Consider the following 27,550-nt stretch of genomic DNA (forward strand, 5'->3'; position numbering starts at 1 on the left):
TTATATAAGTTTTGTTTTTCCTTTACTATAACGTATAATTTAGCGAACATAATCTTCTTAGTACCTATAACAAGAACTAATCATACCTACTTTTTATAAGATTGTAGTAGGTAGCAAACAAACAAGTTCGCAAGATTGCAGTCCATATATTATGATGGTATAGTCATCGCCAAACTGCTTGTCCGCTCCGAAGTTGTTGCGAGCTAGTAGTCATACAATTTGCTATGGTGACGCGATTAATTTCTATATTCAGAGCGGACTAGCAGTTTTACGTGAACCATAAGTGGTCACTGCCTCTCATAGACCAAGTCATATCAACAGGGAAACTTCATATGAAATCGGGAGACTCTCAAACCCCCTTATTTTACCCCCTTAGGCGTGAAATATCAAAAATCTTTCCTAAGTGGGTATTTACGTTATAATATAGGTATCTACTATGCAAATTTCATGTTCCTAGATCCACTACTTCAGGCTTTGTGATAACGAATCAGTCAGTCAGTCAGGACATGTCTTTTTTTTAAATATAGAGGTTGATTGTTGTTCCTTTTATTTATATTCCAATATAACCATGATCATTTATATATGACGAATCCGAAAATGACTACAATTAACGTGTTTTAATCTGTTTTATGTACGTATTTGAACTTTGCCTAATGGTTTTAAGGTTTTCCTTAACACGTAAAAAATTGCGGTTAATCTGATAGCATACAATTCATAAATCGTGTGTTCCATCAATCTTATGATCCTAGTCAGGATAAAAAATATACATTTGATATATTCTTTAGATTATATATAAACAGGCAGACAAAACGCTTTCGTCAACAACTGTAGGTGATCTTTCACTTTATGGTTCAACTGTCAGCACCAAACACCAATAAGGGCACCACAGTCATACGTTATTTCTTCCTAATGACAACGCCATAAAGCACTGCTGTGTTCTGTAGGTACCCTTACCCTGAGTTTTTACGTTTTGACAAATATGACTGTTTTGGTATTTGTTTACGTATTTTCCCATACAAATTCCAATCAGCGCCCCTGGCGGATTGTATCAGAACTATAATATCAGTAACGTAACATTCATTGTCTAAATTGACAAAATGGCGTTTTGTCTCTCTTTTCTGCGAACTCGCGAGGCAGACAAAAAGGCTTGAGCACTTACTTATTGTTACGTTTACTAAATGTACTGAAGCAAACGGTAGAGAATAATGGATTGAGTAAACGTAACGTAAAATTGTGGGATGTTTTGAAACTCATGGTAAGGGTACTGGTTTGAAAGGTGCTTTAACACGTTAGCTGCGGAACGCGGCTTAAAACACCTCGTCCATGTCTGGTCGTTATAGCGGTAAGAAAAAACTTTAACTTCTCTGTGGTGCGAGAGGCATAACTTCCGTCTGGTTCAGTGTAGGAGAGTGATAACTATATGTTTGTGATGTGCTACTGATTCCTAGTTCTATGGTACACCAACCTAATGTCGGGTTTGTTAGACCTCGTACCGCACTGAACAAATAATAATGCTAACACAGTGCGGAACGAGGTTGGGAACGCCACGTTTCCCCACGCACCTCGTACCGCACCCCACGCTAGCTTCACGTGGTTAGTGTTGTGCAACGCAGTCGAGGCTGCGTAGCGACGAAGTAGGACCGCTGTCTTTATGTTGAAAATTATCATGTCGAAACGTTGCCGAAAAAAGTTGATCATGGAGGAAGATGAAGAAAAACCGGTTGAAAAATCTGAGCCAGAATCAGAATACAGGAAGATATTTCAAAAACAGGAAAGTCACAAATATACTCTGTCTAGGTGAAAGTAGTGAGACTTGGCAGGCTAGGCGTATATCCGTATAGTAAGAAATTACATTATAGATAATTACGTTTCCTGTTATGGTTCAAACAAAAGTTAAGTAGCTACTAAGTTAATTATTGATATAGGAAACGTAGGCAAAATCGTTACCGAGTATTCCGATTACTCTTTACCCTAATCTACTCGCTCCTACTTTTCAGAATCCACTGCAAAGAAAGCACATCATCTCGATAAGGGTCCAAAGAAGAAGAGATGTATCGGATGCTACGAAAAACTCCGCACATTCTTGACATGTCGTGAGGCAGACAAAAAAACCAAAAAAAAAATCTCACGGAATGCACTGTTTGCAAAAAACCTTATTGTCTGAAATGTTTCAATGAAAAACATCCATAACTTTTCCCCTTTTTGTATTCATTCTGTCCATAACGTTGATAAATAAAAACAATAAAATAAAATCGATATTTATTTTCCCATCACTAAATTATATGGAAACCTGCCATTTTTCAGTGCGGTCCGAGGTGCATTAGACCCACATTTTATTTTACCCATAGAATCTAAAGTAACGAATTTATCCAAGGGCGGCGGCAGTTTTAGGTTAATTAACTCATTGTTAATAATAATCAAGACAAAAGCCGTCGATTTTGTCTTATTTGGCGCCAAAAAAAGGATTTTAGTCTCCTTCGGGCGGTGGGATTTAACACGCCTCGTGCCGCCACAATGTCGGATATAGGACGAGGTTTAAAACAACTCGTAACGCAGTAATGGAAAGTACAGAAAAATCTGTGCCGCAGGGAACGTGTTAAGATGCCCATAAGCGGCAATAGCCCACTAAAATGAGGTGGTCTAAATGCTCCTTTGCAAATTCTTCAATATAAAAAATAACCGTATAGTTTAATTCTTATATAAATCGTCTTTTTAAGTTTAAACAGAATTAGGTACAGAATTGTTTAATAGATTGTTGTCAACAATCTATTAAACAATTGGTAATAGTTTCTTTTTTATTTTACAAACATTCCGAATGTGATGTCATCACGCTCAGATCTCAAGTACCTAATAAGAACAGGCTGCGAGCCACTGCCTGAATACAAAAACTTATTGACAGTGAAGTTACTACGCTTTCAAACATGTTAACTGGTGATGTAAACGTGGCTTTGACCTTAAGTTCAACGACACCACTCATTTGTTTAGATAACCAGTTAGATCGATAGGGAAATTGCAAGGATCTCCGGTTATTTCTCACGGTGACATTGGTTTGCCGCGGGCACTCGCGTTTTTTGCAATATAGGAGTAGCAGATGAGCATGCAGTCCACCTGATGGTAAGTGGCCACTGCTGCCCATGGAAATCTATAATCAACCTCTGGTGAGATAAGATTCCTATCTGAGGTCGGCCACAGATGCGCTGCTACCCGTGATGCCTTAGCTAGAACTCCTCGGAACAGTACTCATATGTCTCCCTTACCACACCCTTCAAACCAGAGCACAGCAGCGCTTAACACTGCTGTTTTTAAGCAGAAATAGGTGTGGCTAGGTGTTGTCCAAGTCCAGTCACAAAGATTCTTCCAACTTCAAAACTTACATACATATACACATACATAATGCATACATTTAATAATGAAGAAGCTTGTAACCTCAAGAAACTAGTGTGCTTTCCTATGATGCAACCAGACGACCCTGAAAATCAGGTTTGGTAGGCGCTTACCTCCACGGGGACAAAAAATTGCATAACTTAAGTAACTTGATATGTGCAGAGATAGAGACATCTACATATGAAGTGCTAACCAATAAAATTATTGTAGTGTTGATGTTATTCATTAAAAAAAATACTTGTAAGATTGATGTATTGCACATGATCATAAATATAAAAGAAAAAATGTTTATTAATATTAATATCTTAATGAAAATATCTATTTTTTTCATTTTACCCGACTGCGGAGAGTAATGTTTATGGAGTGTTTATATGTACGTCTGAGTATCTCATTCTTTCGCACCCCCAACAGCCTAAAAAGCTTGACGGATTTATAATACGAGAATGAGATATTGTTGGATTTGTCGATATTGTGGGAGGGGCATTGACTACATTTTTAAATTGCGTAGTTTTTATTTTTATAATAATTTTATATTTATAAAATTGTAGCAATAGCCGGAGCTATACCACTGCAATATTTTCTTCATCTATTTGGCACAAGTGAGGAAGAATTTGTGAAATTTAATCCAGTAGTTCCCTATTAATACCTACCTACTAATTAGCTACATTTGTTATCTAGCTGGCTTCTATGATTCTTCTGCTGTTACAGATATCAATTAACAATAGACAACATTAAACATCAGTTGGATGTTGGATATAATAGGTGTGGCGGTGATGCTTACGAAATAAACATAAGAAAACCACGATAGGTTTCGGAGAAAGCCCCACGGCATCTTTATCGATGAAATTATAGCGCTGTTCGTGCTCTTTTTTCCTATAGGTAATATATTCACTAAAATATGTTAAGTAGTAACTACTTATATAGTATGGCAGGCAACCCTAGCTGTAAGAATAATAAATTGTCTACCTTTCAAGGAAAGGCCGTCACTGATACCCGTTTCCAATGAATTATATATGTAGTTGTCTCTGGGAACAGTTAAAAAAAAAAGTTGCCGGAAACTGAAGGCCTTGCGTCACGACAACAGTGGAACCACTACCCTTAGTATGAGTTTTTACGTTTATGTTCGAACTTAACTCAGTAAAAGTTTTAATTACATTTATATTAATTGAATTTGCTGCTATAACTATTGATAATTATTTACACACTTTCCTTATTATTGTTATTCTGATAAGTAAATTAAACATTAAAATTCCCATTTCTTTGAATATGATTCATGAGTACTTTCCTGTCATTGTTTTTGAAACTTGGCAATCCTTTCCTTTTATTGTTTTTATCGATATTTAATTTTAGTCAAAATATTAGCATTAAAAATTCCACTTCATCAAATTATAATTACCTACAACTTGTTCAGATTAATCGCAGGGAAATACCAAAAAATAAAACTATTTTAATTGATGACTCATTCCGAAAATTTACCGCATTTTCCTGTGTTACAACCATAAGGTATAATCGTATTTTTTGTTTTAAAGTTGTTGAAATATCTTTATAATTAAGTCAAAATACATGGACGCACAACCAAGGTTACTTGGTTGGGAAATAATTGAAAATACCGACATCTGTATTTTTAATTATTTATCATATTATTTACCTATTTATTATATTACTACTAAAAATAGACACATTATGCAGAGCAAAATTAATGTCTGATTAAATTTTACACCCAGAGTGGATGATTTATGATTTTGGCGAGTATAAAATTTAAAAACAAAAATCAATAGAGCATTCTTGAAATGAATACTGTCCACAGAATTTTCGGCCACTCACACAAATTAAAATACTGATCAGTTTGTATAATTACTGAGGCAATTTGAATGTTTTATTTTGATAAGAGATAGAGCCTAATCTGCACTTGGCCATAGTGAACTATACCTAGTTACCCACCCTTAACAACCTTTGGCATTATATCGTCGCTAAAATTTAGAATTTTACGGAAAAGAGCCACTTTGCCTTTCCAGTGACGATATTATGTATTAAAAAAGAGAATAAATATAAAAACGTTGAAACTACCATCACATCATCGCACTTAGCACCAGCACTTATCCTAAAATAAAATACACCCTGAAATCGAATTTCATTTTTTTTACCACTTCTATATTTGGATTGTCCTTTCTAACAACTTTCTTTTTTATGTAACAGTAATGACAAATGACCTAGCAGTTTACAAGATATATAGTGGTCATTACCACCCACGGACATGTGTAACCAATTCCAACGATAAATTAAACCGTGAAATCAGTCACAGATGCGTTGCTGCCCGAAAGTACTAAATTAGTTGCAATAGGATATGTTATAGTATGCGCCTATTTTCTTATTCGAAAGAAAGACAACTATTTCATGGTGGGAATAGTTGTCTTTACCTCCTACCGAAGCTTTGTTACGCGACTTGGTAGATTTTTAAGCTATTGCATAGCTTTTATCGCGGGCTTTGAGCGCGGCGACCGAATCGAGAAATTTCGTAACGAAAATTAATAACACCTTTGTTGGATATCAAGTCTCCAGGCAACCGAGTTGTTGACTGTCAATAGAAAAATATGGATATAATTGAATAAAGTATTATTTTACATTCCTTATTATTTTATTTGATATTGGCGACGAGATGTCGAATGAACTAAAAAACAATAAGAAAATACGAGCCACATTACGTGGGTTAATGAAACGAACCGAAAATTACATTTCGGGAATAGAAAAAATTGACAATGAAGAAATAAATATACGACTGAATTCTTTACAAGAAAATTTGAACAAATTCTACGCGATTCAAGAAAAAATTGAATGGCTTACAGAAGAAGAAAATTTAGAAGAGGAAATAAAATACAGGTACGAATTTGAAGAAATATATACAAAGCTAAAATTTAAATTTTTGAATGTACAAAAAGAAAATCATCGGCTAATACCTGAATGTTCTTTTATATCGGCAAGAGCGGAAGTTTATTTGATAAACTGTTAACTGTCAAGGCACGCTTGAGACGTACACCTAATACAAAAGGGTTATCACCTTATCAGTTAATGTTCGGCAGAGAGGTAAGAACCTATATGCATGCCTTATTTAAGAAATCCGCCCCACTATCCAGATTACATTACAATGCACCGCCAACGAAGGAGTTCGGACAAGGTGATAAGGTACAAGTCCGCAGTTACACCAACCCAGGAGTTAAATGGGAGTTCGGAGTCGTCATCCGAAGATTAGGTAGACTCCATTATGAAGTCAGTCTGAAAATGGCATACTGGTGCGCCGTCACCTTGACCAAATGCTGCCGGCGCCCCTGGTGGTGTAAGTAAAAATAGCGGTGGAGGACTGTTGGATATCAAGTGTCCAGGCAACCGAGTTGTTGACTGTCAATAGAAAAATATGGATATAATTGAATAAAGTATTATTTTACATTCCTTATTATTTTATTTGATAACCTTGATTCGTCAACTTGAACAAAGATGGCAGTAATACACATTTTTTTATAATCCGTGCGGAAATCTTAAAATTGCGTGAAGTATATTTTATAGCTGATATTTGCAATGTCTTATATAATGGAGATATTATAAAATAGTGGATAAAGATGTATTAATGTAAATGTTGATGATTATGGAAGAATGTATTGTATTTCTGGAATTCCTTCTGAGCGATTTCATAGCATAAAAAATGCTATGTAATAGCTTTACCGCGGCAGTCTCCGAGTGCCACACGTATTTTTTTTTAAATATTAAAGATTGATTGATTATTATTGAATTTTGTCGCTGGGCGAACATATTTTTCCGAAAAAACACAATATTAATAAATACAAACAAGACCAAATTACTTTTAATGTAAGCCAAAATTAGCCAATCCAGAGGCGAGGTTGCTGTGTAGCTCCTCCTACCAAGCCGTGTTACTAAACTTCGTGCCTCAAATTACTATTTTTTTATTTTTACTACAAATAAAAAGATTTATTCACTCACCTCTTTAGCAGTGCCGCGGCCCGTCCCTAAGGCCACCACCGGCATTTGTTTCCCATCACTAAGTTCTATGCACGGCGCCTTTACTGCGACAGTGAACTGAAAAACAATAAAATATTATATTAGAAAGAAAGAAAGAAATATTTATTTGTAAATAATACTACAACATTATATGGCATAAATAATAGTAAACATGATTCTCAAATCAGAACATTGCTGCAGTAAAATTTAACCAAAGGGTCCACACTCAGCCTCACCGCGGAGAACCACGGCCACTGATTTTCAGTGATTTTGCAGTATTAAACATCTGTATTGCTAAATTAGTCAATAGAAGCAATGATGGTCCATCACTACTTAATATCTCCCATATAAACCTTTCGGTAGAGATGAAGAATATGGAAGAATAAAATATAGAGACGCTGTGTAAGCCTGTAATGTAAATCTATAGTGTTGTAATGAAAATATAACTTGTTTCAATAAATATTGTCATCGAAAATAGCAGCAATTATTTTTAGCTACAACTACTACACTGGGACGTCTTACCCCCCGGGCGCACATATATTGCAGCAATTTCAACATAAGGGCGGTGGGCAGGAAATTCGGGTCTCGAGGATACCCTCTTTGCCCGGCCAGATTCTCAGGTGGTTGAATGCCCCCTGGATTTATAATATTTATTTATAATAATATAATGTTATTTAAAACATTATAATATAATGAACAAGTATCAAAAATAGACCAACCCCACTGTTAAGTGCGTGTTTTTTTTAGCTCTATCTTTCTCTAAGTGAGAAATTCTCTATTGAAACTTAAACTGACGTAATATAGTGTAACGACGGGGATTATTTGCAAAAAATATTGTAATAATTTATAACGTATATAATAAAACATAATTAACCAAGATTAGATACTAAGTAAGAAGGGAATAAATTCTATTCATTCTTCATATGAAATCAATTAAGCACATTACTAGGCATTTTATATGAATAAATAATAATTGGCCAAGTGCAAGTCGAACCCGCACCCGGAGGGTTCCGTACCACCAATTTTTTTTATTTTTAGTATTTGCATCGTAAAAATTTAAACTACTTATCCCACGTTTCAATAGATAAATCGAAAAACATCGAAAAATAGCGATTTATTGTATGGTGACCCTCATTTCTTTTTCAACTTTATTATATTTTTAGTGTTTGTTTTTATAGCGGCCACCATTATACATAGTCTGTAAAAAAACAAGTATGTCTATTAAGGTTCAGGTTCAGATAGAGCCCTGTTACAGATGGACAGACGGACATACAGAAACACAGCGGAGTGTTAGTAATAGGATTCCTTTTTACCTTTTGTGTACGGAATCCTAAAAATGAGTATGACGTTAAAACTACAGCAATATTCGCATTCTGTTGATTTACGTCAGGTTGTAATCATTTATTTGTAATCAATTACATTGTAATAATGGTATGCATAACGAAACATGTGTGATTATTTTTTTATATACCCAAGTTAATTACCACTACAGGTACTTATATAGTACCTGTATTTTCGTATAATCTTTGTATATATAATGATATTTTTATACTTTACAGAAGCCGTAGCCTTTTGAATAATTCTAAGCACATAGCTATATTTCGCAATTGCGGGCCGCAGTACGAAATTGTCTCTGGTAATTTGGTCAGCGAAAAATTTAATTTCCTATATAATTGTAACGCGACCAAAATATTAATAAGAAGTTATAAGGCCCGCGGCCGTAAGGAGAGAAACCGCGGGCCACATGCGGCCCGCAGGCCTCGGGTTGGCTACCGCTGCTTTATAGATATATATAGTATTGTATAGTAATGGAGTAGTCACGGAGCATGTCGCTCATATCGTTACGGATACACTGTCAGTGATCCCAAATAAGAGAAGACTCCTTTTTTTTTTGTTTACGAGGGGGAAACCTTCAAAAGGTACCCAGTGTCGTAGGAGCGACACGGGGTTATGTGGGATTCTTACCGCACTAAAACCCCCCCCGTGGCCGTCCTCAGCGTTGCCAAGAGGACTCCGGGATCTCCTACGGAACGCAACCGGAGTCCTCTGAACGCGTTGCCCCTTCGGGCTCCTCCTAGGTGAGCGTCAGGTCTCACCACACCGTCTGGTGTTTACGACGGTATGCGACCACTCATACCGCCGTCCTTCCCGGAGTTGCTTGCTGGACACTGTCAGTGATCCCAAATAAGAGAAGACTCCTATTAAGATAATTGATTACCTAACGCCTACGTATTCATATGACCACGGGAACAAAAATAATGGTGCTATTTTTCACCAATTACACGAGGACACAAACTCTAAATCAGACAAGAGCCCATCCTCGGTAACCACAATTACTCAAAAAATGCATTTAATATCATAAGTGTATGTAGATTTCCTTGAACCGAGTTCGTTACGGATTTTTAATGAACCAGTATTAAAACCAGATATGAGTATGGACGAGATTACTTTTTTGGTAACTATAAAGTAGAGCACTCGGTTCACATCATTATCGCACGTTCACTTGGGTTCAGTGACTTTTATATCTACGAGTACATAATATTTGACCTATAACCCGATAAGAATCAAATATGAATTTATCTGCCGTAAAAATATGTAAGTATAGGTTTTATAAAAATACGAGTATATCTTATATATAAAATTCTCGTGTCACAATGTTAGTTACCGTACTCCTCCGAAACGGCTTTATCGATATTTATCAAATTTTATATACATATTCAGTTGGTCTGAGAATCGGCTACTATCTATTTTTCATACCCCTAAGTGATAAGGGTTGTTCACCCTTAACATTTTTTTTATTTATATGGCTTGTGTTGCCATATAAATAAAAAAAATTGCGTTTGCCGGGTTAGCTAGTAACTAAATAAAATATATTTATTGTTGTAATGCATACAAGTTTTTCCCTTTTCAATTTATTATTTTGAAGAGTCAGGTTTTTGTAACGTTTTCTTTTGTTTATTTACTCAGTTTTTAGCTAAGCTCACAAAGGAATTATTTCAACATTATAAATATTAAAATAGAAAAACGAATAATATTTATTCACATAGCTTAAGGTCAAATATTTCGTAATAACACGAATCAAAATAAAACAGACCTCAGCGTAGCGTCACTATGAAAGGTATTTTACATACTCATAAGACCTTCTAAATCAGCGTTTTTCAAAGTATTTGTCGCGACTCCCTGGGAATACAAAATATTTCTACCAGAGGCCCTCGCGAGGTCGCGTACCCTCCATATATTCTTACTAATACAATGTTAGTGAAAGGACATTTGCATGCTCTGAATTTTGTATTTAACAGACAAGTCATTTATTTTTAATTTATGCAACCTATCGATAAGGCAGACGGGCTACCTGATGAAAAGCAGTCACCGTCGCCTATGGACATTTGCAACACCAGAGGAGTCGCCAATGCATCGCCGGCTACCAGTGCATCGCCGGTTTTATAAATATACATAAAAATGCACACATGAATTATTGTAACATAATGAAACACTGGTTGAAAACAGCGGCTGGCCGCGAAATATTATGTTCACTAGGGGGTCGCGTCATGGAGAAGATTGAAAACCACTGATCGAGATGAACTATCAGATTGTATTATTATACAGTCCAATAAAATAATATTATAAAGTTTTATAATAAATTATATGGAACGAAATAAAAACATAGTTTAAAACCATTTTATTGATTTCGATCCGCTTTAATTATTATTGTATTTTAAAGTCAGTTCGTCAGATTAGTTACGGTAAATATAAAAAGAATTATAATTCATACCACATTCAATATATTATGAACGTTATTACAAATTAAAAAAAAACTACATACATTTGAATTATTTATAAACTACAGAAAACATCTAATGCTTATTCGATTTAATTTAGCGTTATAAAAGTTTTTGGCCAAAATACTTTGTAAATACCTAAAAAAAAACAAAGTAAGATATCTATTCATTCTTTACTCAATAGAACCCTATATAATCACAAAAAAATAACATAAAAATTGTAATAATACGAGAATTGTTTCCATAAAAATTGTACTTAGTTTATAAACTTACGGTAATTGCTAAACAGATCCCCAAACACACAATAAGCTTCATGTTCACACTTCTAACGTCTCCGGCGCACTGACTCGTCCGCTTCTCAAATAGCTGTTATATAACACAATATTATTATATAAAATACCGAGCATCTTTAGAACTGGTCTTCTATGTGATAAATAACTCGCGCGCATATAGGTATTGTTTTTAAAGATTTATGAAATACCACATTTTTTTCGGGATATTTTTTTATAATATAGGAGTAGCAGACGAGCATACAGTCCACCTGATGGTAAGTGGCTACTGCCGCCCATGGACATCAACCCCAGTAAATCAACCCCAGATAGGATTAGATATTCCTACCTGAGGTCAGCCACAGATGCGCCGCTACCCCTGAGGACTAAGCTGGAACGCCTCGGAAAATTCTGTTTCCCTTACCACACTCTTCAAACCGGAACACAGCACAACACAGCACAGCGCCTAACACAGTCGAACCACAAAGGGTTCTACCGCCTTCAGCAATTTATCTATTGCACAATTATTGTATACCCACCTGTGGTGGGGCATGTTGTACTCAGAATATTATGATTGTACCCATGTTCCACAATAATTTTATTGGATTTGATAAAAAATATTTTTTTTATTATTATTATTATAGTTTAACCTAACGATTAGGCAGACGTGCTACCTGATGGAAAGTAGTCAACGCCGCCTATGGACATTTGCAACACCAGAGGAGTCGCCCATGCACCGCCGGCTTTGTATGAGAGCTCTTTTTGCACCTTTTTTGAAGAGCCCCGTGTCCTAGCGCTCCGGGAATACCTCAGGAGGAAGCTCATTCCACATCTTATAACGTAATAATCGTTGTAAGTGTTGTAACGTAAAGAGCCGTCAAAGTCAATATAAATCCCCCAAAGTGTAAACATAAATTTTAATAACCTGTTTCCATGTTCGGCAAATTAGCACATGAGTTCAGAAAATGGCAGTTATTTTAAAAGCTTAAGCGCTTAAGTTTGATTTATTTGTATAGATTCTAGTATTTTAAAATTTGTTTCTGCGGTCTTCCGAAGTCGTGTACGTATGTACCTACTACTTAAGTGTTTAAAAGTAACCCAAACCACACCTATTTCTGCATTATACCAGAAAGGTTAACAGCTAAGTACTCTGTTCTAGCATGAATATAATGTACAAACATTTTCATGTTGCATTACAAGTAGTTTCTTCATAGGTGACAACGCATATGTGAGCAACTCCAGCTAAATTGTAATAGTATTAAGATTTGACGTTTTAATGCGACAGACACGATATAAGTCTGAAACGCAGTGGATTCCGGGTTCGATCCTCGGTCAGACAGATACGATGAATTTAGATGTCTGTTCCGTGTCTTGGGTGTTTGTGTATGCAAATTTTTGTGTCTATGGCAACCACAGCACTGGAAAATCAAATATTTTAATTATTAAATGTATTTTTTATTACTAGGCAATTATGCAAATCGTGGGAATCGATTTTATTACCGTGCCGAGCGTTATCTACAATGTCTACTTACACTAGAAAGTGTAAAACTAAAAAACCCGCAATTTAATTATAAGTTGTAAATCGTAATTTAATGATTGGTAAGTAAATATTTTGCGACCCTTCAATTAATAGGAATTGTTAAAAAAAGGCTCGTCATAATTATTTCTAAAAATGATATAGAGTCGCTCGTCGTGCTATTTTTTAAACTTAATAAAAATAAATTATCAATAATAATAAGTCATTAATAAATGACCAATCGAATATACCTAGGTATACACTTTTCTTAGCATTTGTACTCTTTGGTGAGGAAGTTGAAAAGATTCACAAGCAGCGTTGACTTATTTATTCACCCTATTAAATAAGTAAGCATAATACTTATTATGAATAAGGTATGCAAATGTATGTACCAATATGTAGGTTGATTTATCAAACATAGGTTTACCCGCCCGCGGTCAAAGGTCGATGACAAAAATTCATTTTGTCTATGGTTTGGGAATACTTTTTTTCGATATAAAAGGTACCCTATGTCCTTATCTGGACGTCTCACAACCTATGCACAAAATTTCGTGCCAATCGGTTTCATAGTTAAGACATGAAAACGAAGCAAAGAAAGAAACAAACTTACTAGCGCTTTTGTAACATTATAGTTAGGATTCACGCCTGATCTTATATATAACATTCTCGTGTCACAATGTTAGTTACCGTAATCCTCCAAAACGGTTTCACCGATTTTCACCAAATTTTATATGCATATTCAGTAGGTCTGAGAATCAGCTACTATGTATTTTTCATACCCCTAAGTGATAAAGGTTGTTCACGCTTAACATTTTTTTATTTATATGGCAACACAACGTTTGCCGGGTCTGCTAGTATTCATATAATATTCTCAATATTGTTGACTGACATCGCGTCCTCTGTTGCCTTTCACAGTAGGTACCTACAAAGATTTCCACATCGTATCGCCAGTGGCATTTGGAAAGCATCGATCCGCTCATTGTCTAGTAATACCAAAGGTTTCTATTACACATTATAATGTGTATGACGTTTCATTTGCATATTATAGTGTATACACAAATAGTATTTGCTTCTATTCCGTTTTAGACTTATGTTTTTAGATTATCATTTTACAATTCAAAAAGAGTCGTAAATATGAATCTAAGTAAATACAATATTTGTTATTCTTTTATAATATAGGAATAGCAGACGAGCATGCAGTCAATCTGAGTTACTGCCGCCCATGGACATCTGTAATCAAACCCATATAAGATTATATTCCTAACTGAAGTCGGCCACAAATGCGCTGCTGCCCTTGAGAACCTAGCTGGAAAATTATGTCTCTTATCACACTCTTCAAATCACACCACAGAAGTGCTTAACATTGTTAATATTAGACCGAACTCCGCACCATCTCATTACCATTAATGCACTTGTTTTAGTGCGATGCTTCTACAGACATCATGTTTTTTATAAGGAAAATTATTGTAACCTGGGTTTTTCCCGTCGTTGTAAACTTCAGTTTGATGAAGTATATATCTCTGATAATATCTCTCCTATTCATGTCTAATAGCAATAAAATTCACGCTGTAATAATTTGGTTCGAAGAGTAGATATATGAAGGTACAACACAAGTTCCAACTTAGTTCTTCGCAAAATCAAAGTATACTAATTACCAATGCAAACTCTTGGTGAAATTTGCTCCAGAATTCTTTGCAAAGTTCTGAGCATTAGGTTAAAATATCTACCTACCCTTTTTTTTTTTTTGTCGAGGGGGAAACCTTCAAAAGGTACCCGACAACGTGGGAGCGACGCCGAGTTATGTGGGATTTTTACCGCACTAAAACCCCCCCGGTGGCCGTCCTCTGCGCTGCGTTGAGGGCTCCGGGATCTCCAAAGGAACGCAACCGGAGTCCTCTTAGCGCGTTGCCCCGTCGGGCTCCGCACAGGTGAGCTTGACGCTCGCCACACCATCTGGTGTATACGACGGTATGCGACCACACATACCGTCGTCCTTCCCTGGGCCGCTGGTCGGGCGGTTCGAGCTCCCACTCTTGCCGCCCGCAACCCCGGAAGCCCCTTTTTAGTCGCCTCTTACGACAGGCAGGAGATACCGTAGCCCTATTCTAGTCCCGGAACTACAGGGACATAAAATATCTACCTACCCAGGCACCTATATCAACTGGATTAAAGTTATTATGAGAAGTTGTTCAACATTTTGTCGTTTTTCTCATTTGTTTGATCACTACGAGATTATTAGTTACGTGTTTTGTATGCAAGCTTGACATTTATACATGCACTCTGTAGGTCACAGTCACACGAGGATTAGATATATACCTAATAACTTAGCCATAACCAATATGACCATTAGTCATTCGACGCAAACTTAGCCCTTATCAAGCTTAGCCAAGGAGTAAGATAGGAGGAGGATACATCTTAACTAAGACTAAAAATTAATTGGATATCTACCAGCAGGAGTTTTAGCTATTACCTATTCGATTGAGGTGAACATAACGCCACAGATAGTGTGGTAGTGTTAGGCAAAGGCGGTCGTGAATTGAATACGTGACTGACGTGTGACCTGTCATAACTTTTCTAATGAACTTCCATATTTCAGGGAGATATATCCCTGTCGATATCAGCGGTCATCAAACTTTTTTGAAGACCAAACCTATGTTTTTTGAAGGTGGTAGAAAGAATCCATTGTGGTTTGACTCCGGCGGCATCACCGCTACACCTTTTTCTGCCTCCTAACAGCAGTGTTAAACGCTGCTGTGCTCTGGTTTGAAGGGTCTGGTAAGGGAGACACACTTTTCCGAAGCGTTCCAGCTTGGTCCACAGGAGTAGCAACGCATCTGTGACCGACCTCAGGTAGGAATATTATGAGTATGATCACAGACGTCCGTGGGCGGCAGTGGCCACTTACCATGAGGTGGACAGCATGCTCGTCTGCTATTCCTATTATTACAAAAAGGTAATTCTACACAGTCGAAAACAGAATCTCGTATCACTTCTTCTTACATCCCATAATTCGCTTTATTGCAAACAGCCAACTTCAAGTAAACATTTGGTCATTGTACCTTTTGTAAACTCAAAACCCGGAACCCTACAAGCACAATGACCCTGTTACTTAAACGCCGTTTACGGAATAATCAACGCTGAGGTCACACGCGTACTACGGCCATTATCCAAAAAAATAAAACAAAAAATATAATATGAAACCGAAATGCTTCCTTCCTTTATAACTATAATTATGTAATAATAAAATTGCTTAAAAGTTAAATTCGTATCAGCATTAATTACCTAGCAATAGATACATACGTTTAATCTACATTCAACGGTGGTAGATCCAAAAGAAATTGTCCAACTTACCTATTACCTATCACCTTATCTATTTCTAGCGTGAAACAGTTCTTACGTTGTGGTTGAAGGTTGTAGATGTCCACTGATTCAGGTAGGTTAGGAAGCGACATCATAGTCCTCGGGATTGATAACGCATATCTATGATCAGCATCCATTAAACTACTTGCCATGAGGACTACATGTACATTTGCTCTTACAGAAAATTTCACAATAATCACTGTGCATTTAAAAAAATATGCTTATAATCATTGATCTATAAATATAAAGATCCGCCACAAGCGGGCAAAACTTGAAACATACAAAATACGGCAAGTGGTGTAAAACGACTCCAGCCAAGTCCAGTCGCTCTCGCGCGGCGTAGTAATACACACGAATGTCACGGAACACGTTGAACGTCATTATTTTGAATTTAAAGCCTCAAAATGCCTTCTTGTGCAATGCGTAAATGCAAAAACTATGCTCGAAAAAGAAACAAACTTCATGGAATCACCTATCACACGTAAATGAAGAGAAATTATTAAATTTCGTTTATTTTTCGTGTTCGATCCGCCATGATTACGTGAGTAACCAGAAAGAGACAAAGTATGTTTTTGTCAATGAAAGTGATAAAGACGCAAAATGCATGGTCATAGATCAACAGAACAGAAGTGACATTTTATTGAATCTGACGATGTTCATATGTCGTATGTTATAGTTTAAGATCCCACTGCTTAATTTTTATATTAGTGTGTTTTTAGTCAAAATATAACATTTTATGGTTTATTTTAATAAAATAAAATCGATATATGGGAAATTCTGTATCCTAATCTTTAAATTTCCTTCGATACCTGTGGTAAATAATAAAAAATATTACCATAAAATTTATATAGGATAGTATACGGTATTTTAAAATTTCTTTAATTGAATATATATTTCAATCATTAAGTATTTCTTCCTTAACCTAAACATAATTTAATAAATAATCTTTGTATAGCCAGAAATTAATCCTCAAAAAGACCACGGTAAAATTAGAATCTTATATATAAAATTCTCATGTCACAATGTTAGTTACTGTACCTACTCCTGCGAAACGGCTTTACTGATTTTCACCAAAATTTATATGCATATTCAGTAAGTCTGAGAATTATATTTTTATTTAATAATTATTTATTTAGTTAAACTGTACTATAACATTTCTACGTAAACGACGTACTAAAACTATTATCGACAGTTTTGGACATTTTTTACCTTCTGTTCCATTATTTCATTGTCTTTGACAAGCATGCGGATCAATGGGATAGCCACCATACGTCCCGTTTTTAACGGGACAGTCCCTTTTTCCGATGCTTCGTGCCGTTGTCTCCGAAATGAACCGTTGCCATTGTCAATTAAGTAACAGTATATAGTATAATTATGAAAAAAAACATGGGGTGCTCCATTTACCAGTTTTGTAAAAAGCGCCCCACATTTTTTCCACAATTATACTATTTACTGTTCCTTAAATGATTCATAGATTGAAAATTATTTTCTACTTTTTAGTTAATTTTATCATAAAAGCGTGTTTTTTAGTATTTAACTATATTTTTTCAAGTAAAAAGTATTTGACATAAAAAAAACGATGTCCCGTTTTGACTGAAGTAATCATTGGTCACTATATTCCATGGTCAATATTTACGTTTGCGTAGACTTGAAACGCAAGGTCAAACACTAGTTGTCTTTTTTTATCACATTGTTCTAATAGCTCTGTCCTTTATAGAACATTTGTCTATGTAGTAAAGGTAAGTAAAATAAAAAACGTGCATGTGTGCTATCAAAGCAGTTTCGCTCAAGTTTTCTCTTAAGTTAGCGGGCGTATAACGTGTCTAGTATAAAATGTCATTGCTTATAATGCAGATATTAATACGTAGGTATATATACTTAAGAATTAAGATTTTAAATACCAACTTTTTGAGAATCAGTTTGTTTAGGATGACTTGGTAAATACGAGTAATTATAGTATCCGAATACATGTAGGTATAACTAATACACTATGTATTATTTTATGTGTTACATAGCAGTTATGGGAGCTGGGCGTCGAGGAAATAATTGCAGTCTATTTCGCGAACAAATTAAATTTTTATTTAAATTTAACACAAATTTTACACAAGTTTTAACAAAAATGAAATTAAAAAAATAAATTGATGGGATAGGTCGAGTCACTTTCCGCGATGGAGGTGAACTGATTCCATGGTGGACGGCCACCTGTACGTGGGACGGCCACCCGCGCGTGGGACGGCCACCTGCGCGCCTCGTCAGCGTTGGCCGTTCCGCGAAGGCCCGATGCAGCGCAAGCACGATGCAGCGTGAGAACGGTGTAGGGCTGGCGCGATGCAGCCTTAACGTGTAGGGCTGTCGCTTACACGTAACTTCTCCCGCCCCAGCTGAGCAACTATTTGCCTACGTTTAGTGCAAATATTGCGGCCTTCTTGTCCTCTCGTGTAGCTGTCGACGAGTGATGCTCACTTGAGGTTGCACACGGTTGAAGAGATATTTCAACATTCGATTTTGATATGTCTTCTGATTTTCTATTTCGCCGGTATCGCCTTATGTACGCAATAGCGAGAGCAATTGTACCCAGTAGGATTAACAGGTACAGAGGAAGAGTAGTATGGTAAGTACTCATCGAAGTGGCGTCGGTTACTTTTGGTGAAGTTTCCATTGATATTTGGTCTTCAATGACATGTAGTTTATTAAGATCTATTGCAGTTATGTTGAAATGAGCTTTTCGATTCCTTGAAGATGACAAGGCTAATAATTCAGAATTTGTGAATGTAAGTATTTCGAAATGCTGTCCACGGAGTTTATCGTTGACGTTGGTGATAGTGAATTCTGTTGTTCTGATGCTGCAGGTTCTCGGTATAGTAGCAAGGAAACTACCCTCGATGATTTGATGGCGTTCCTGTCCACATAGCGTTTGTACTTTCGTGGGGGTTTGAAAAGATAGTATATAGTGTTGATCGTCAAGCTCCAGTAGAGCCTCAGAAGTAGCTTCATCTCGTATTTGCACATCGATTTTTGGATGTAGCGAGCTGAGCAGGGTTCCCCGACGTCCGGATCTCGTTCAATGGTTCGGTTTCCCGTTTAATAGCGATAGTCCGAAACACGCACAAACCGGGAACTTTCGATTGCGCCAGTTATGGGTTCTGCGCCACTTATGGGTTCCTCGTTTAATTGCGATAGTCCGAAACACGCACAAACCGGGAACTTTCGACTGCGCCAGTTATGGGAGCTGGGCGTCGAGGAAATAATTGCAGTCTATTTCGCGAACAAATTAAATTTTTATTTAAATTTAACACAAATTTTACACAAGTTTTAACAAAAATGAAATTAAAAAAATAAATTGATGGGATAGGTCGAGTCACTTTCCGCGATGGAGGTGAACTGATTCCATGGTGGACGGCCACCTGTACGTGGGACGGCCACCCGCGCGTGGGACGGCCACCTGCGCGCCTCGTCAGCGTTGGCCGTTCCGCGAAGGCCCGATGCAGCGCAAGCACGATGCAGCGTGAGAACGGTGTAGGGCTGGCGCGATGCAGCCTTAACGTGTAGGGCTGTCGCTTACACGTAACTTAGCCCACAACATTTATATTTACAAACTGCAAAAACAAATAATAACATTGTGTTGAGGTCACGATCTGCAAGTGGGTCGCTTTCGTTCTTTCGCGTCGCGTTCGTTTCTTTAAGTATTGTATAGAATTGGTTTTAAGCTAAAGGTTTAAAACACCAAATAAGTATAAGTGGTAGATTCAACTCCGAAAGCACCACCGCCGTACATAATTCTTAAGTAATTACAGAAGTGTGAAGTGAGATAGATGTTTTAAGGTTTAAAATTTGTGGTAAGTGATACACTTTTTCAAGAAATTTTAATTTAGTATTCAAGAGAGGTATAGCCCGTGTAAAACTACTAGTCCGCTCTGAATATAGAAATGAATCGCGTCGCCATAGCAAATTGTGTGACTACATCTGCTCGCAACAACTTCAGAGCGGACTAGCAGTTTGGCGCCGACTATAAAGTAGGAACGCTGTAAATTTGCCTGAGGTAGATTGCTTGCTTCTCCACCAACTAATATAAAAATCTATAGCTACATTTTCGGTACAAACTATTGCTATTATTCTGCGTTTTTGTTTGTCTTCAAGTTTATGTACACGACAAGATAAACCTTAAAAGTGTATATAACCTTTTTGAAAACTACCAATCTAAGTTTTTAACAGTTCATATAGCGATAACGTCAGTTTAAAAATCTTGTTCATCATAATATACTGTTTTATATCATTAAATTATACTAACTATTATTTCAGAAATGAAGAAATCAGCAGTCATGGAAAGTCAGCAGAAACCAGATGTCATAATAACATTAGTGTTACGCGTTGAAGTCTTGTGTATGAATACTGTTTTATAATGTTACGATACTGCAGTTTTTGACATTATTGTACTTTCAAATAATAAATAGATATGACTGACTCTAAAAGTTTTCAATTCGTAAATTGAAGTAAGTCTATTTGCAATGGTCATGTAGTTTAATAGAGATTTAAACAAATTATTGACATGATGTCATGATGAACATAATGTAGGCAATATTGATGAAGGCAAATAGGTACCATCAAGGTACAATAATCAACCGGCAATGCTTTTTTTATTCGTTACTTATTGAATTAGATCCGAAATAAAGGTTTGACAGAAAATAAGGTTAAATTAGAGTTAGGTGTACTTAAAAACTAATTTAAAGCACTCAATTCAAGCGAGATAAGAGGATGACAGTTCTGTGCCAATAGCCACTTAAAATAATGCAGTTTCAATGACAAAAAATATTTTGCATAAATTACAATACCCTCATACAAAAGGTACTCAGGTACAACCTACTTACAAGGATAACATTGCTATTCAACAATCCAAATAAACACATTAGATTTAAACCAAATTGTTATTATTATATAACACAAGTATCAAAATTGCATCAAAAGTAATAAAATATACTTTCAAAATATAGTTTCAAAACTAGACCACCCTCTACGTGAAACCTGTGCTTTCAAAGGTAGGAAACAAGAAAATATTATTATAAGGGTGGATAGCCAGGGCCGTATACCATCTTGCATACATACGAGTACAAACCCTAAGAATAAGGTGACATATATATGCAAAAGTTTTTTGAATCACTATGACATACATTCCAACTCGATAGATACATCGTTTTAAAAGTATACACAAAATCAGGGTAAGTATATTACTGTTTATGTGTATAATCCAGACGTTCTTTGGATTGTCATCCAAATATTGTCAGGTAATAATTTAGATTAGCTGAACAGTCTATGGATCTGAAATTTTAACCAATGTCATGGGTAAGCTACAAACCCAAGATCTGCATAGTAACAATGTGCAATATTTCCTTTATCTTTTAAACATCACTCGTATCGGAACCAGGCTACGTTCCACATACTTTCACCGAATGCCCATTTGATACCGAATCGAGAATTAGATCGTATGCATCGATTAGAAATCCTCGCATTCAAACCTTATTGGGCGTCATTAAAAATTAATTCCGCGTTAAAATTCAAAAGATGATTCTGAATTAAATTCGTTTATGCGCCACTCAAGGTTACGTGTAATTGTTTTTATCAATGTAACTTTTGTCGCATAGCAAATAAGTGAACAATGTAGATACTGATGGTTATCTCGCATATTATTAAGATTACATTACAATTTTATTTTAAACATTTATACGGACCTTGGAAACATTGTGGTTTTGACGATAAATCTGAATTTAATTTATGGTTAACCCTGACATGTTAATATTTAGAATAGAGTGAACACAGTAATTAAAATTCGACTGTAAGTGATGACTGACATAATAAACAGTTTGCTGTAATTCATTAGGTGCGTTTATAGAGACTAAGATTTTTGAAACCATGAACAATTTAGTAAAAAAATAAAATTAATGGAACTGTTAGTACGATTACTTTCCAAGGTCTATAAAATAAAGGTAATTTAATAAACATTTATGACCTAAAAATAAAAAATAAAGAAACTGAAAATTTAAATAACTTTTAAGGGGCTTACTATTCGTTACCAATCCGCATTTAGATCCGTTTTTAATACTTACTATTCAATAATAACAATCGGAACCGACGACCTAACGTATCCACCGAACCCAAAGCAGAGAGAACGCAAGAAATCTTTAGCCACTAACGGCCAACATCAAATTCCTGACTGCAACCAACGTAGCTTATCTTTGTAGATCAGTTACGATCCGCAAAAGTCAAGGGCTCTACGTTCTTCTATTTATCTACTTTATTTACTACATTAAACATATATCATTCCTACAATATAAATTAGAAGGCTTTTAAATAAATAGTAGGTAAATAAATTTACATTTCATGTAAATTGTAAGCTGACAATTAAGTCAATCTATAAATTTACTAGATATGCAAATGAGACGTAACAGGCAATTAATTTTAAATGACCACATCTTTTAAGACCACGAACGCGATAACAGAAAAAAATAAACGTTTTTGCTCATACATTGCAACAATACACGTAACTGACAATTACTTCGCTAAGTACGTTGGAGAAAATGAAAATGGGTGTATTAACTAATTCTAGCTTAATTTATACACTGCAAAACATTAATGAGACGACGATTTGCGTTAATAGATTCTTAGCTCCTATTACAATCTCATACAGATAAAGATATTTATTTATGATTGGTTGACTGCGTTGCATAATAGCTGTTACACACCTGCTTACAATTAAATCCTTTTTTATTGCATGTAGCAAATGTTGTCCACCTGATGTTAAGTGGTCATTTTATATGTAAATGGTCTTTGAACATACGAAAAAATCGCCATTTCAAGATTCTTCTTTTAATTACGGGCTTAATTAATTACTGTTATTGCATTAACATGGCTTCTCTGAGGCTTCTATCAGACCAGTTATAATTATTCAGATAACATAATTTATGTAAAAGTTTTAATTAATAATACAACAAGACTGTGTAATCAGTATGCTAGTTTCATATGCAAAAAGTCAATAACTCTAAAAACTGTCAATGCAAATATACTCGTATATGTTATAGGCAAACTCCGAAGCTCCGGCGCTCCTAGGTTGGACTGGTCAATCCTCAGGTCAGACTGAATGACTTAGTCAAAGCCCAAACAAATGTAAATTTTCGGCCTTTGACTAAACAATTTTCGTCAAACCTGGGAGAGACTAATTTGGTCAGGCAAACGTCAAAACACAATTTTATTAAATCGGGGTTTGACGAGTCAAACTCCGATATAGGTATGAAGTGTCTTATCTTCGTATATTTGGAAGCATTTTATTATTTAAGCAGCTTTCAAGTCTTAAGAACCGCTAAACTCTGCCAGTTCTGACACCTGATTGGTCAGCTTACGTGATTTTCACTTTTATATTTGAGATGCTTTGAGAGAATGCCGTGTGGCATTAGGCCCACCTTTTGTACGATGTGCAATAAAGTATAAAATAAATAAATAAATGCTTTGGAATATACGGAGGTTAGTTTGAAAGATTAGGTATAAAAAAATAACATTTTTAAAATTTTGATGTTTATTGTTTTAATAATTTAAAAAAACCTAACCTAACCTAACCTAACCTCACTCATCTTCAATTTTACACAATTACACGCCCGCACGCTCAATGAACGAACATGAAATGACAAAACAATCGGTCGGAACACCGCGAGAGACATTATGAACCTGTTTAAACATGATCAGATCAACGTTTGACCGAGTTTTGCAGTCGCTTCTAGGATTGACTAGGCCAAAACCGAAACAGAATAATTTACTTTCGACTTTTGACTGAAAAGTTAGGAGCTCCTGGGTTTGACTAAAAATACTTCAGGCAAAGGGCGAAATTGAAATGTATTTCGGGGATTGCCTGATGGCTTTGGCCAAACCTAGGATAAACCAGTCCTTCCGCGAAGAGACTGTGTATCGGACTTTGACTATAACATATATATATAACACTAGCTGACCCGGCAAACGTTGTGTTGCCATATAAATAAAAAAAATGTTAAGGGTGAACAACCCTTATCATTTAGGGGTATGAAAAATAGGTAGTAGCCGATTCTCAGACCTACTGAATATGCATATAAAATTTGGTGAAAATCGGCAAAGCCGTTTCAGAGGAGTACGGTAACTAACATTGTGACGAATTTTATTTATAAGATTTTAAACAAAAAGCTCTATCTTTGCGTGAATAATTGAAACCTCCCAAAATTAAATTAGGTAGTGCCCTGAAAGTTGACTCGTAGAAACTGCTAATACCATGAAATCTTCCTTTAGGTACATATATACATTTTTGTAAGAGGTATAGTCCGCACCAAACTGAAGTCCGCTCTGAAGTTTTTGCGAGCAGTACCCCTAGTATGAGTTTTAAAATGTGCACTCACGAGATCGAGCCGAGAGCTCGGGTCGTTGGTCCGAATCCAATGCATTGGTAGTATAAGTTGTCGGAAATGCACAAACGAGTAATCGTAACTCGTTGACCAGGCGCTCGTTGACGATGAATATTTTGTCACCTTCATACGTACGCAAAAAAAGTGAGACAAATATAATCCGCCATTTTGACAATCTTGAGTTTTCATGAAACGTTTGAGGCCTTTTTTTCTTTTTACCGCGCTAAATATTGATCAACATCGTATAAACATAATGCCAAAGCAAATAATATGACATATATTTAAAGAAAATTTAAAAGATATATAAAGTACTTTATATAATTTACAAAAAAGAAATTAACGATGCTATTAATATAAATATTTATTTTAAATTTATCACTACCATAAAGACAATAAACTTCTTTGTCGTTGGGATTGACAGTTTAACTGTCATGTATTGTTTATTTAAAAAAAATTAAAAACTTTTTAAGTGTCAGTGTTTATCATCTTTCAAAGTTTTTGTATACTTTTAAAATCAAAAACAGTAAAAAGTCTAAGAGAATATTATAACCACTACGTTTTAAAAAGATGCTACTCAATAAAAGTATAAAGTTGTACTTTGTTAAAGTTGAAGTTGTAGTTGTGTTGTGTAAGTTTAAATAATGCTGGAATTCATAAAATCGAGTACCGAGTAGAGAGGTGAGTACGATAATATTTTCTACGTATGTATATGTGAAACGTTTCTTTATACTTGCATTACATTAGCCCCACGTAATTATGCCTTTTGTTTTTAGACACGTCAGTTTAAATAAACCAGCTGCTGGCCCCGAATTTATAAGCCGGTGTGGAACATATTGGCGTTAAAATTGCATGTGCACTACTCACATTCAAAGATAACAAGTGGATTGTAAAAAGGTAAAAAATCAATCTATTTTTATTTATTTTATAAATATTTACATGTTGTTTACTTAATAAATAAATTTGAAACACAAATGATGTTGACTGAAACATTTCTTATTTTATTTAAACAGAGATGATAATATGTATTTGCATATCCTTTGATTCTGTTTATTGTTTCCTACAATTTTTTTTAACTGGTTTACGTTTTCCTTTTATAATGTTAATACATTTTAATTGTATAAAAAAGAGTTATAAAATATGTTTCTAAAGTTTCAAAATTAAAATTTTAATTATATAGATTGACAGTTATATTAATACATAAGTCCCAATAGGGTATGCAAACAATATGTTACAATACATCAATCAGTTAGGAAGCAGTCAAATTCAGAGTAGTATATAAATTATTTGTTTTGTTGTTTATTTAATTATTCAAAATATTTCATCCTCATAAGTAGACTTTGTAGTCTTCCTTGCCACAGTCATACACTAACAAACACTTATAATGTAATACTCCCTGGAATAAGCTTACTAATTATTTTATACTCTGTTTTAGTGGAACTTGTCATCCCCAACGGCATGCTGAAATTTTTGCCTTCAAAAGCTGCATCCAGAATTGCAACCCCACCAGTTGCAGTTCAAGGCATATCAGGCAGTTGTCTCCCACCTTTGGACTCACAAGGGAATTGTCACATTTGAAAAAGAGCATAGCATATAATGTATCTATACTAAATGTCTACGTCAAATATCATTCATAGAAATAATGTATTATAAATTATTATTAGCTACCTTGTAATACCGTCATTAATTATAAATGTTAACTTAAATATAATATTAATGGAATTATTCCTTAAAATGAATACTTTAAAAGTAATATAATGTTAATATTATATTTTGCCAATTTAAATATCTTCCATTTGCACAAACTAAAACACGATCAAACTTAGAACATTATATAAGTATTGAAGTTAATGTAGATTTGTGAAATAGCAATAGAGATAGGTCAGCTTCTAACATTTCCCCAAATTGATTTATTATCTAATAGTTTATTTTATAGAAATTATAGAAAAGGATTTGGAACTTACTTGATAACATATTATTTTTTCTTTTAATAATTTACTTTTCTGTTAATAATAATACATTTTTTTTATTTGTTACTTATATTATTTAAATAGTGTATTTTATAATGTTGATATTTTCTATAATGTTATTAATAATTTATTTTGTTACTCACTAATTTATTCATATTGCATCACTTTGTGATACAATCTTTTTTAAATTATCAATGTATTTATTTCATTAAATATTGCAGTAATGATTTGTTACAATATTTAAAATTTAATAGTATAAGTTTATTGTACTTGTAATTTTCACTTTTACTACTAATGTTTTTATTTGCGATTATGTTTATTAATCTTTCCTATTTTTAATGACATAATATTTACTCACATTTAATTGTTGATACTAATAATTGTATAATATACATTTGTTGTAAATTGTTAAATGTAAATTTGATTTTGAATTTATCATTTTATAATCTAGTATTTCATTATTAGCATTAATTCTTTTTGATGTATTAGTGTTTACTTTGTTGGTACAACTTTTAAATAACTAATAAAAATAAAATAAATTTGTATGTTTTTTATGTTAATTCTTTTGTTAATAATAATAAAGTTGTGAGTAAACAGTTACTGTTGCATATTAATGTAAAACAGTCTTCAGTCACCTCTAAACACATACTTTGATACTAACTATAAATTGTATTAATATATTGCATTGTACCTGCAACTTGTATTATAATAAGACATAGTTTTAATAAAAGATTAATTCAATCTGTAGCCTAACAAGAAAATAAATTAATTAAAAAACAAGAACTTGCATTTTTTATTACAATTTATTAAATATTTTTATTACAAAATTTACAATAATATATATTTTATCTTTTTA

At 34.8% G+C, this 27,550-nt stretch overlaps 1 protein-coding gene and 1 long non-coding RNA gene across 2 annotated transcripts in view; one reads left to right on the plus strand and one right to left on the minus strand.

Moving 5' to 3' along the window:
* Positions 1–11,537, minus strand: part of LOC140746134 (aldo-keto reductase AKR2E4) — a 16,778-nt gene extending 5,241 nt beyond the window's left edge. The window contains exons 1-2 of the mRNA XM_073078152.1: positions 11,445–11,537; positions 7,375–7,470 (exon numbers count right to left, since the gene is read on the minus strand). Of these exons, the coding sequence (XP_072934253.1) occupies positions 7,375–7,470; positions 11,445–11,486 (138 nt within the window). The 5' untranslated portion in view covers positions 11,487–11,537. The remainder of the gene's footprint in view (positions 1–7,374; positions 7,471–11,444) is intronic.
* Positions 11,538–25,260: 13,723 nt separating this feature from the next.
* On the plus strand, positions 25,261–26,437 carry LOC140746528 (uncharacterized). The gene is made up of 3 exons (XR_012102772.1): positions 25,261–25,405; positions 25,501–25,621; positions 26,160–26,437. It is a non-coding gene; the product is annotated as an uncharacterized LOC140746528 (long non-coding RNA).
* The last annotated feature ends 1,113 nt before the right edge of the window (positions 26,438–27,550 follow it).

The sequence above is a fragment of the Epargyreus clarus genome, unplaced genomic scaffold (genome assembly GCF_041222505.1).
Source record: "Epargyreus clarus isolate Ecla_fem2 unplaced genomic scaffold, WU_Ecla_fem_2.2 ptg000012l, whole genome shotgun sequence".
NCBI classification, from domain to species: Eukaryota; Metazoa; Arthropoda; class Insecta; order Lepidoptera; family Hesperiidae; genus Epargyreus; species Epargyreus clarus.